The sequence below is a fragment of the Camellia sinensis genome, chromosome 14, assembly GCF_055761805.1.
Source record: "Camellia sinensis isolate YWXY chromosome 14, ASM5576180v1, whole genome shotgun sequence".
Taxonomy (NCBI): Eukaryota; Viridiplantae; Streptophyta; class Magnoliopsida; order Ericales; family Theaceae; genus Camellia; species Camellia sinensis.
The window spans coordinates 29,522,103-29,534,412 of NC_138974.1; the positions used below are offsets into that span (position 1 = coordinate 29,522,103).

At 34.2% G+C, this 12,310-nt stretch overlaps 2 protein-coding genes across 7 annotated transcripts; one reads left to right on the plus strand and one right to left on the minus strand.

The window, feature by feature from the left end:
• The first annotated feature begins 252 nt into the window (after window positions 1-252).
• LOC114292004 (uncharacterized) lies at window positions 253-2,267 on the plus strand. The gene is made up of 3 exons (XM_028235904.2): window positions 253-608; window positions 1,560-1,669; window positions 1,827-2,267. The coding sequence occupies exons 1-3, from the start codon at window positions 425-427 to the stop codon at window positions 2,115-2,117; spliced, it is 585 nt and encodes a 194-aa protein (XP_028091705.2). The 5' UTR covers window positions 253-424; the 3' UTR covers window positions 2,118-2,267.
• An 877-nt stretch (window positions 2,268-3,144) lies between these two features.
• LOC114292006 (uncharacterized) lies at window positions 3,145-9,289 on the minus strand. 6 transcript variants are annotated; one of them, XM_082906627.1, is made up of 9 exons: window positions 9,165-9,267; window positions 8,696-8,754; window positions 8,046-8,156; window positions 7,047-7,127; window positions 5,671-5,719; window positions 5,417-5,513; window positions 4,750-4,802; window positions 4,334-4,396; window positions 3,145-3,741 (listed from the first exon to the last, which is right to left on the minus strand). In XM_082906627.1, exons 2-9 carry the CDS (start codon window positions 8,698-8,700, stop codon window positions 3,445-3,447), a joined length of 756 nt encoding a protein of 251 aa, XP_082762753.1. In that variant the 5' UTR covers window positions 8,701-8,754; window positions 9,165-9,267; the 3' UTR covers window positions 3,145-3,444. The 6 variants fall into 6 exon arrangements, with proteins under 6 accessions (XP_082762753.1, XP_082762756.1, XP_082762754.1 ...); XM_082906630.1 differs by having other exon boundaries at window positions 8,673-8,754; window positions 9,165-9,263; XM_082906628.1 differs by having other exon boundaries at window positions 8,393-8,754; window positions 9,165-9,263.
• Window positions 9,290-12,310: the final 3,021 nt, after the last annotated feature.

Consider the following 12,310-nt stretch of genomic DNA (forward strand, 5'->3'; position numbering starts at 1 on the left):
TCTCATAGCTCAGCCCAATTTTTACCAAAAATTACTCTCTCACCAGGGATCTTAAAAAAAATTCCCCTAAAATTATTGCATATTTATAGAAAATTTTATAATTTTAATTACTTATATTTATAAATTTTATCATTTATTTGTAATTATTTTTTAAGTTTCACACTAAATTCTATTTTGGGGATTTTTTTTCTTTTTCGATCTTTAGCCCAACACTTCAAAGTGATATTGGGCTTGGGCCGCCCATAGGTTAAACAATAAAGGCCTTGTAGACACGAGACCCAATTTGAAGTCCATTTCGATTCTTCATCGTCTCTCTCTTCTCTTGCAAACACTAGTTTGCAAATTAGGGTTTTGGATTGTGAATCCCCAATTTGCTCTTGCCCTGCGATTCTCGACCAATCGATCAATCTCTGTTCATCAAACGATGAAGCGTCAATTCTCCAAAGACAACCCTAATGGAAGGAGAGAGAAGATCGACGGTTCAAGTTCAATCAATCAGAAGAAGATTAAGAAGAAGAACGTGATGAGATTGGGAGGGGGTGGTCTCTCGCTCGAAACGTTCGCCAATGCAAAAACGAAATCCAATCAATACAACCCCGCCTTGATTAGTATATTCACCTCTCTCTCTCTCTCTCTCTCTCTCTCTCTCTCTCTCTCTCTCTCTCTCGCCTCTATTCCATTCTGTATCACAAGCTCATGTGTTCTTAATCAAATTTGGAACCATCTGTTCTCTCTATTTGATATCTGCTTTGAAATAATGGGTTTGATTGATTTAGCTGTTTTACATTGAAATAGTCTGTATTGTTGATAACTCTAGCCAATTGTAGTGGTGTTCGAGTTCAAAGTCTAATTTTTCATGTTTCTCAGGCTGTGTTTGGTTCAAGGATTTGAGGAGGGATTTGAAAATAAAAAGGACATTTCACCGGTTTTGATTGAAATGACAAATCCATGAACCAAACGTAGCCTAATGAAAATTTCAAATTGAAATGACCAAAAATTATCCGAAAATGTTTCTGTTAACCTTCCATATATCTATCCATGTTCCAAGCATGTTTCTTGGTTTCATGTCATTTTTGTTTTGATTCATATACTGATGAAGTACATGGCATGAGCCAGTTTGTGAACTTGATTTATGCGAACAAAATTTGAGCTTGTATGGTTTTCTTCGCTTTTCCTATACCAATACTTTTCGGTTAAGAACTTGGAGATTTGGGAACCTTTCAATATAAGCAACACAGAATAGAAGATGGAGGGACATTGAATTTATAGTTTCTCAACAAAATACAATCACTTAGGAATATAGTTGTTTGTATCACAGCTTGTTAGTTTGAGAAATGGGAGTGGCAAAAGAACTATAAAAAAAATTGTCATGAACTAGCGATCATCAACTTCTGTAAACATTCGTGTAGTATGGGCAAATATTCACATTGGCAGTGGTTTGCATTGATCTCATCCTCCTCGAGTTTTACTCCCTTTATTAATTTTTTCTTGATTGTGCATAATTACATCTTTATTTAGAAACAAATTTATACTGTTTAACTATTTTTTCTTTTTCACAGAGAAGCAAAGGGAATTTTATAAGAACGCCAAATATGTGAGCAAGTATAAGAAGTCACTAAAGCAACAAAGCCAACAGAACGATCGTTACCCAGCTATGAGACCGCTAGAGGTCTGAATTCCTTTCTATTTAATCTGATTGTTTGCTTGTGTTGTTCGGGTATTGTTGAAAATTTCCCATTTTTTTAAAAAATATCACTTCTTTCATTGTTGATATACCTTTAATATCCTAAATGGTCTCGGGTGTGCATTTTTTGTTGTTATTACAGGATGAGAATGAAACTGAAATAGCTGGTGAAATGAACAAGAAAAACAAGAACTACAAGAAGAGTTCACAAAGTTTGCAAGAATTGTACAAGAAGAAGTGCGAGGAGGAAGAGAAGGCAAAGATTGAAAGAGATGCCATTATTCAAGCAAAGAAGGAAGAAAGAGAGAGAGCTGAATCTCGAAGAAAAGCTTTAAGAGGGAAGATGTTGAAGAAAACAAGGTCTGGTCAGCCTATCATGAAGTACAGAATTGAGCATCTTTTGGAGACAATTCGACAAGGTTCAACTAATTAGGTTATGGATGTGCTCTTATGACCTCAGTTAAAGAAAAATCCATAGTTGTGAGACTTCTGGGATGTTGTAGTGCTATTGTTTTGAAGACTTTAGATCCAGCTGCTTTGACATATTTGTGCAACTAATGAGAAGAATTACAGGCTTTGTAAAGAAGTTTGCATTATTCACCACACCATTCTTTCTGTATGCTATGTTACTGGAAAAGTGGGGGGAAAACAAAGAAAAACAAATTTTATACTAATTACTCCAATTGATCTGCACTCGCTCCAATTGATTTCTGCTTAGTGGTTTCACTCACACTACACCAAATTAAGATTTTAGGGATAAATTTAAAAATAAAATTACATTTTAAGAACGAAATATTTTTATTATCGCAAGTGTTATTATTATGTTTTTTGCAAGAAAAATAGACATTTAATGATGAAGTATTATTTTTTGGGTATTAAAATTTTTTTTTAAAATAAAATAATATAAAAAAACCTTTTTAAGATCAAATTATTGCCATGCATTTATTAGCAAAATTTTCAAAATGTTATTGCTAAAAGTCTTAGTTATTTTCGGCTCAACTTTTTAGTGACTATCATCGCAACAACATGAATTGATCTCCAAATATTTGTTACAATAAAATTTTCACTTTTGAAAACAAAAAAATTAATCTCTTAAACTCTAATATGTTGTAACATCACCATGCATCCATGTTTATATGCATTTAATTTGATTGAATTCATTAGCATTGTCTAAAATCTTGTTCATTAAGTTGGTAATGCTTACTACAGTTGAGCTTGACAACACGATCGGAAACCAAATCCATGTTGGTATTCCTCTAGTATGCGAGTACAAGACAGAAGCAAAGACAGGAGTGAGACATTGTGAATGTAAAATCGCGACTAAATTAGCTTGCAATTATTTCCATTCCGGGATAAGAGAATCTTAAGCAGATTTGTAGGTGATATGAAGAAAGGATATTGTGCACTGGCAAGAGAATGAAAATGAAAATGCAAATCATAAACCGTGATCCAATGGAGGGTTAAAGGAAACTAATAGTAAGCTTACAAATAAATTCATGAACGAAGTTCCACACTAGAAAGGTAACGCCAAGACAAAAAAATAGCATCCAAGCTTGAAATATAAGTAGGCTGTACCAAAGTGTTATCTATTAAGGTAACACGGTACAGTTATCCCTTATAATTGAGAAATCGGAAAAGTAATCAAACTTTGAATCAGAATATATGGATCTAAGCCGAAATTAAAACTCAACGGTTCCCTATCAGAGAAGACACATGGACCTATGAGTACTTCTGTACTGCCAAGTTTGGCCATCAGGAGGCTAAGAACCAGTAGTTGGAACAGAATTAGATTCTGATGATCCAACTATTTCTTCAAAAACTTCCATGTCAATTGTCATATCATCATTAACATCAGCTTCCTCTACTTCTGTTGTTACTTCATCATTGCCACCTATTACATGTTCAACCCCATTTTCTACCGGATTAGAGGCCACCTGAGGTTCCTCACCTCTTTCCTGAGGTTCCTCATCTCTTTTGTCAATTTCCTCGGGTTTTTGCATCATTGCAGGTGGATATGGATCAGCAGAGATTGTCAGAGTAGATGTCACCAACAAATTCTACAAGCAGAGAAAATAAATGAGTCATCATCTGGAAAGTATTCCGGCGTAATCAAAGTTTTGAGATGTTCAAATGGGGTATCTGGAGAAATATCCCATTCTGGATTTGTTAATGACTGTAGCATACTGAAAAAACTACAGCTAGCAACTCCAAAGGTTTGTACTAAACGAGAATCGAATCAAAATATGTGATTGTATGGCTATGTCACAAAGGGATACACCACTCATACACCCCCTACATATCATAAGCACAAGTTTTTTCAACTCAATTATATGCACACATGCATTATATATGGCTTTTCTAACTATTTACTAGCTAATAGACCCTGAAAAATTGTTCAAATCATACATGATATTAAACATCCAGCTGAAACATGCTATTCTAAGGAAAGGGACCTTGAGTAGCTCTACTATATTTGAAAATTTGTTTGCAGTCAGGCCTCAGCAAAGATTCACTTTTCAGAAGGAAATAATAGATGCAAATGTCAATGCACCACTGAAGACATATTGTCTACTTCAGCAATATTTCACGCATGTAAAAAATTCAAGATGCCATTTTAAATAGGCCAAACTAAAAAACACACCTACATACCTTTTCTAGTGCTAGAGCAAGTTTCGAGAGATTTGGATAAATGCTTCTTGCACTCAAAAGGATCTGATTCACAGAAGGTTCAATGAAATAAGTCATACGGAAACATAATACGACTTAGATACAGATATTTGCTAGGCATAACATATATTTAAACATACAGAGCAGTAAGCAATTGTTTCAGCAAAAATAAGCCCAACATGAAACAACCCTAGGATGCCCTTCCCTCAACAACAAGGCAATCTCCAAAACTAACAAACAAATAAAATTTGGGATTCCACTGATTCAAAACCTCAAATAAGGTTTGAACCATCACCAGAATTCAGTGCACAATAGTAACCAATTAGGAGATTGTTGAAGTTATTAGGCAGGGTACAACAAAATGAAACATGATACTCATAATGGACAAGTATGATCACCTCACAAAGCCTCTGCAGGGTAAAAGGAGGACCTTCTATAAAGCTGAGAAGAGCTGCAGAGGAGAATAAACATTCTGTGAATGCTTTCAACAATATCTTACCAAAATTTCAGATTAGGAGAACAAATACATACATAGCTAGAAAATATCACTAATATACACAATCACAAATATCCAAAATATCCATCAGTATTATGGAGTTATGCACAACACCTTTCCAGCCTTTATAATGGTTTACTATGCATGAATTCAACAGAGATATGGCTCTTAACAGAGTTGACAGAAATAGAAAGTTACAAGTAACGAGTATGGTTACAAGCATTCACGGAACCAATACAAAGAAGTTATATTTTGATTTTCTCCTTTTTTTCATTTTTTATTTTTTATTTTTGAAGGAAAAAAAAAAATGATTGCATTATTAATGAATACAAAAAAAATCATTTGAAGTTCTAAGTTAAATGATCAATCATATAGTTTAGTCAAAAGAATAATTTAAAATGATCTACCAAATTAAAGAGCAATAGAGAAGTCTTGCAGGAATAAATTAATAGGGTCATTTAGTAAAATATTATGATATCTGCTTTTATATACTGCAATACCACAAGTAAAACTTGAGACTCACAGCAGAGACTGCTAGAAGCAGTGATGATACCATGGTGAGGAATTACCTTCATCCAGCCTCTTCACTAACTCTGGGTAAGTCTCTCCTAATGCAGCACTTTGTTGTTCACTAGTCATCTTCGCCTCCGGATATTCAAACAACACCTTCAGGTTGAGGAGGGAGGGGGAATTAAAGGGTTAAAATCTTTGAAGCAAAGATTTGAAATGCTATCATGATCCCACAACAAAATAAAAACTACAAATGATCACTCATTCACTACAAAGTATTTGAATACCTACATGCAAGCATACCTCCCCATACCTGCTTTAGCCGAAAGGACAGCAAGCTCTTCAATTTGTCCCAATCATGCCTGAAACAATATAAGCAATATGACTATTTCACAAACAAAAATGAAATAATATTTATGACTCATACAATATATAATCTTGAAGTATACAAACAAAACAAATAACTTGCAAATGCATGACATGCGAAGCTGCATATGAATTTCTAACTTTATACTAGCCTATGATCTTTTCCTCACGTCATTTAAGTTTGTTGGTAAAGCAGCAACACATGCATATCAGATTAGGAAAATACAATTTAAGCATTGCACTGCTAATTGGAAACACATGGCCATTATAGGGCTAAGGGCCAAGCATTATCAATGGAGGAGGATTCTACTCGAGCAAAGAGTCAAAACAACTCAACCATGCATGGATCAAGCATGGTTAAAGAACACCCAAGGACCTCATGAGCTCACTTTAAAGAACATTCAAAGGGAATAGGCAAAAAAAAATTCCCAGCCACTTGCCAAGTGAAATCCTGAAGTAAAGTTCTACTGAAAGAAGGAATCATATAAACCCCAAAAGGTGTAGGGATTAATGGTGTTTTGTACACCCCCAATCCAAAAAAAAAGGGGGGGGGGGGGGGGGGAAGCTTCCATGAAGATCTGGTTCTTGATTTTGATCACTCTGGCTTAAGCCTGTCTGCTTAAATTAAAAATTACTTCCCCCATCTAGCTAAAACTGTGGGCAAGGGGATGGGGAACCCAAAATAACAAAACAAAAACAATATGCACAAACACCAATAAATAAATAAAATTTCAAAGAACAGAAATTAGCCCATTAGAAAGATCAAATATTAGCTGCAGATGCCACAATTTTGCTTTTTCTTCAAATCGCCATAATTTTCATCACCATCATGGCATCACCAAAGACTTTGCTTCATACAATCGTATTGAAATTAGTCTCGAGCGAAGCCACAAAACATCACAATCAGACAGATATAACACTAATAAGGAGACAAATTAAAGATTTTATATGTATACATGACAATCAGACAGATATAATACTAATAAGGAGACAAATTAAAGATTTTATATGTATACGTGAAATTTATGTCAGAAGTGAACATCATCGAGTAACAGAATGTGGTGACAAAGACCTGAACACAACGATATTAATAAGGAAATCTAGAATAAAGGGTCTTCTTTGCTTTAGGTTGGGGGTTGAGGGTGTCGGGTGAATATCTTACATTCACTTGTGTCTACATGTGTAATCAGAATATTGATAGAAGCCCCAGAAACAAAGTTTATGCATCAACTCCATGCTTTGGTCCACAAACACCAGAACATTTCATGCAAAATGAAATAATACAACTTATGGATGTAATTTTATACCAAGGTACAAACTTACCAAAATTTCCCAGTTGAAGCAATAACTTCAAGTATAGTTCTGGCTTCTTCTTCGCCAATCTCATGCTTGTATTCCATTCCTCTGGAATTTTATGTATAATACAGCTTTAGGAAACCAAATATAGTATGAAGACCCTTATAAAAACTTGCACATAAAGCTTTCAAAAAGTTGTTGGGTATTTGAATTGAAGACATATAATCAACTCTTTGCTCCACACAAACCCACTGGAAGGGTAGGAGAAGAAAGAAACAAAGAAGAAGAATAAGAAGAAGAAAGGGGGTGGATGAAGAGAAGAAAAAAAAAAAAGTATTGCATTTGCATTTCCTCCTACATTACCATTAAAAAACAAAATAAGAAAATAAAGATTCAGTGATTTCTATAAAGTTCCATTGTTCCTCAATGTGCAGCAAGCACTAATCTTGAACAATCTCAGGCATCCAGGCAGATTCTATTAATCTTCCCCGATACCTTATTGCTTTAACCACGTCTCCAAATAGTTGCTTCCGATTTCAAATTTCTATCACTTCGCTCCACAATGTAATGTTCAATCATCTCTACAATTAGACAAATTTAACACAACAGACTTAATCTGCATAGCATAGATACAAACAAGCATGATTGGGACATACGAACACTGCAGATCTTAAAGAAGTAGGACATGGCAGCATATCATATATTTATATATCTGTTGTGGATATTATATAAGAAAAATATGAAATCTAGTTAATCCCTAATTATTTCTACTAAAAATTGCAAGATGCGGAACATGAAGCTTCACAAATATTATATATATATACACACCAATTACTTGTTTTCTTACTACATTTCAAATAATGAAAAAGGATGTAGAAGAAAAAGAAGGTATAAAATTACTGATAAGATATCTTCCACAAAGCAAAATCATTGCAAGCACAAACAAAGCTTGCTTGTACTAAGATTTCTGGATGTCAAAATAACCAAAATGAAATGATCGACTATCCAGGCAAAAATGTCATGTACCCTTGATCTGCAACATCAGGAACCATATTGTCGTGGTGATGGTCAACATCATTGGAAGAAACAGTTAAATGCTGTGCATTATCATTTGAGGATATTTCCATTGCCATTCCTCTGCCAGCATGAAATGACAAAAACAATATTAAGATTTAAAAGATACTGCAGCTATAAGAACCGTTTGTGACAATATATAATTAAACTAATTTACTATTTGAAACGATTAAATACAAAAGATCTTTAGAGGGTTAACGGGCTATGCTGATATCTTAATTTCAAGCAGCAATAAAAATGACAGAACTTGCATCAACCAATTATAGTATAATACATTAGAATATGTGCAATGGTAAAACCTTGGCCTATTAATCTTGAGATTATGGGTTCAAGCCTCGGGCAACCACTTTGTGCACTATTTATACTCAATCTTTCCCCTTTCAAACACACATTAATATGTACTAATTAGGCATGTTGTACATTAGAAGATGTGCAACAGCATATATTTTTCCTCCAATCTTATCAACAATTAAAATTGAGAACTTGAGATAAAATATTAACAAGCAAAATAATTTGAACACAAAAAAAAAAAAAAAGGAAAAGAAAAGGAGATGGTGATTTCCAAAGTTTGGTAAGTTCCCTCGGTCAGACTCAGAGTTTACTTCATAAATTTTGGAATCAGCACTAACTTCTGCACAATCTAATGAGGCCCATCTCCATCCTGTGCAATATGATAACAAAAAATTCACAAAAACCCAAATAATAAAAGGAAGGGGAAAAAAATCATGTGTTTCTAAATTTATCCCAATAATTAATTACAGGAAAATCATAAACTTTTTCTAGTTTCTCCACTTCCAATTCATTCTTTGATTTTTTTCCCCAAAACCCTAATTTGCAGAAGGCAAAAAAGAGAAACCCATGAATCGTTAAAGAGCTGATTTCAACAGTAGATAAATTATTGAAAGAATCAAACTTTCTTCTTCTTCTTCTTCTTTTTTTTCTCTATGCGAGTGATTTCTCCGTAACGAAACGGTGAAAGAAAAAGATCTAGGGAACGAAGAAGCAGAAGAAGAAGAAGAAGAAGAGGAAGAAAAAAAAAAAGAGAAGTAATAGTGAACGGAGGGCACTTACATGGCACCGATTTCGGACTCAACTCTGATACCTGAATCCCTCCCTCTCTCTCTCTCTCAATCAATCAATCCCTGGATTCAAGTATTGGTGATATTTATGTTTGCCTCTGTGTTTTTTTTTTTTTTTACACATTTTAATTTTTCCTTATATTTTATTTTTGGATTAATTTATTTTTTATTTTTTATTTTTCTCACTATTTTTTGTATTTCATCTCTAAACCATTTATTTTGTCTATTAGTTTTAAATTTTTGTCTATATAGCTTAATTAGTATAAATTAATAATTATTAAATTCTAATTTGGTGGATAAAAAGATAATTTTATAATGGGTAAATTACAAACACATCCCTTGAAATTTACTTAAATTACAAATTACCATATGTGTTATACCCCTAAAATTTCTAATTTCATAACAAATAAATTCTTTTATTAATAAATTATCAAGTTAATTACCAGTTTTTAAAATTTTATTTCAATAATGTGATAGGGAGATTCACAATCTGGCTCTGGGCCGTGGTAGAGACTGGACAAAAAAGAGGTCCGAGCGCGTTTGGGCCGAGCTAACTTGGGCTAGTCCAGAGTTAGTTTACTCGGTTGAGGTCCAGGGCCCATTCAGCTAAGATGATCGTCCGTCAACCCGGGCTTATTGGTCGCGCGTGTAGCTCTGCGAAAAGGTCTCCCTTGGACCGGCTTAACCTTTCTGGAGCTCGGGCGTACTAGAACGCTACGGAACTCGGTTGTGATGGAGCTCGGCAAGTGGCACTGTTGGGCTCGTTAAGTAGCTCGATCGAAGGAGGTCGGGATAATTCCGCCGGACTGCCCATTCCCGCCAATGTCGTCCGGCGATTTGATTAGGTGGTGTTTAGTTGGATTTGCGCTGACACATAAGAGAGTAGCTCCACGTGTTAATAAACGAATGTGTGCAGAAGTGAACACAGAAAGTATATAAGCATGACTGCGCCCCCCATGCTGAGGATAAAACATCATTTGGTGAGATAGACTTATATTCATTGAGCTTCTCTCTCTCTTTCTCTGAGTGTGTGCTAACTTGACCGTCGGAGGGGTTTCCAGCAACACACCGCCGGGTAGCTCACCGCCGTTGTGTTTTCAGATTGATCGGATAGACACGGAGCTTGGACGAAAGGAGTACGGACAGCGATGCATATTTTCTCCCCGTACATATGGGTAAAAAGATAATTTTATAATGGGTAAATTACAAACACATACTTTGAAATTTACTTAAATTACAAATTACCCTATGTGTTATACCCCTAAAATTTCTAATTTCAAGTTAATTACCAGTTTTTAATAATGTTAAAATTTTATTTCAATTAATAATTTAGATAATTTTATTATTACATAGGTGAACAGTTAGAAATTTTACTTTTTCAATTAATTTTGTTAAATAAAAATTCTGACAATGGGGTATTTGTAATTTTCTAAACCACAGAGGGCAATTCGTATTTTAAGCAAATCTTAGAAGGTGTATTTGTAATTTACCCTTTTATAATTTTGACAACTTACATTATAGAGTAAATTACAAATATACTCCTTGAGATTTACTTAAAATACAGATTGTCCCTTGTGGTTTGAAAAATTGCAAATACCCCCTTATTATAATTTTTTATTTAACAAAATTAACTAAAAACAAAATTCATAATTGCTCTCATATACAATAATAAAATTACCTAAATTATTAATTAAAACATATTTTTAACATAATTAAAAGTTGTTAATTGACTTGATGATTTATTAATAAAAGAGGTGATTTGTTATGAAATTAGAAACCTCAAATGATGGAATGTAATTTTTAAAATCACAAGGGGCGATTTGTATTTTAATCAAATCTCAGGGGTGTATTTGTAATTTACCGTAAATTATATAAACAAACACTATTAAATTGGTTCTGAGATATAATTTGTTCAAAATAACAAGAAAAATAAATATTTTTTATTGGGATTTTTTTTTAAGGTCCCTGGTATTATGATTTTATAGCATAAAAGACACTCAATATTTTTATAATGTCTAAGGTCCCTCAACATCAATCCAGAGAAAATTCGATCCAGAGAAAATTCAACCAGAGAAAATTCAGTCTAGTAAAATTCTTTGGTCCAAACTCAGAGAAAATTCAATTTAATCTAGAAAAATTCTCTGGTCCAAAACAGAGAAAATTCAATTCAGTGAAATTCTTTGGTCCAAAACTAGAGAAAATTCAATTTAATCCAGGGAAATTCTCTAGCCAAAACTAGAGAAAATTCAATTTAATCCAGAGAAATTCTCTGGTCAAAACCAGAGAAAATTCAATTCAGAGAATTTTCTCTGGGTTGGTCCAGAGAAATTCTCTAGTTTGGTCCATAGGAGAAATTTCAAACAGGTAGTAATTAGTAGAGAGTATTACCAAGCTTATACTAAGCACTCTAAGCAAGTTATAACCAGAACGATCACAAGCCTACATTAACTTGCCTACTAGTGTATGGGTGAGAATTTAAAGGACTCAAAAACTGAAATATGCATTCAAAACTTCAGGAAATTCAGACTGTATGTCGCTGTCTCTATCCAATATGGCCTCTACAAATGAATTTGCAGAAGAAGTTGAAGCAGCTTCAGAACAGTACCCATCCTTAGCTTAGCTGTGGCGCAGTGTTGATGCGAGCCTGCGATTGGGAGAAGACATATAGGTTTTCCAGATCTAGACTGTGGTGATGGTGATACAGGAACGACAGAGCAACGAAGATGACAGAGGGTGGGTCACCTAAGCTGGGGATGGCGAATGAGCTGCAGTCGAAGCTAGTAATGGTTACGGTAAGAAGAGGAGAGGGGTGGTGGTTGGTGGTTGGTGGTCCAAACGAGTTTCAGAAACAGCATCATTATTATCTTCATCCCTATAGGATTCAAAAGAAGGGGTTAGCTCTTCGTTTAGATCGGACACGGAAGGAGAGACAAATAGGGGATATGTTTAGGGACCTTAGACATCAAAAAATAATTTTATGAATCCCTTCCATTACAAAAAGTGAGAGAGGAATCCTAGACTAATTTTTCTTTTCTTTTTTATGATTGAAATTTTTTAAATTCTAAAATAACTTTTCTTTTCATTAAATTAGATTTCAATTGATTTGTGTAATCACCTCCAATTAGACCATGTGAACAA

Coding starts and splice junctions, on each gene's coding strand:
- LOC114292006 (XM_082906627.1), bottom strand. Junction 7,128..8,045: donor CCTGATGTTGCAGATCAAGG/GTACATGACATT, acceptor ATAAAATTCCAG/AGGAATGGAATACAAGCATG. Junction 3,742..4,333: donor TTGCTCTAGCACTAGAAAAG/GTATGTAGGTGT, acceptor CTCTGCTTGTAG/AATTTGTTGGTGACATCTAC.
- LOC114292004 (XM_028235904.2), top strand. CDS start 425: ATGAAGCGTCAATTCTCCAAAGACAACCCTAATGGAAGGAGAGAGAAG. Junction 609..1,559: donor ATACAACCCCGCCTTGATTA/GTATATTCACCT, acceptor TCTTTTTCACAG/AGAAGCAAAGGGAATTTTAT. Junction 1,670..1,826: donor CAGCTATGAGACCGCTAGAG/GTCTGAATTCCT, acceptor TTGTTATTACAG/GATGAGAATGAAACTGAAAT.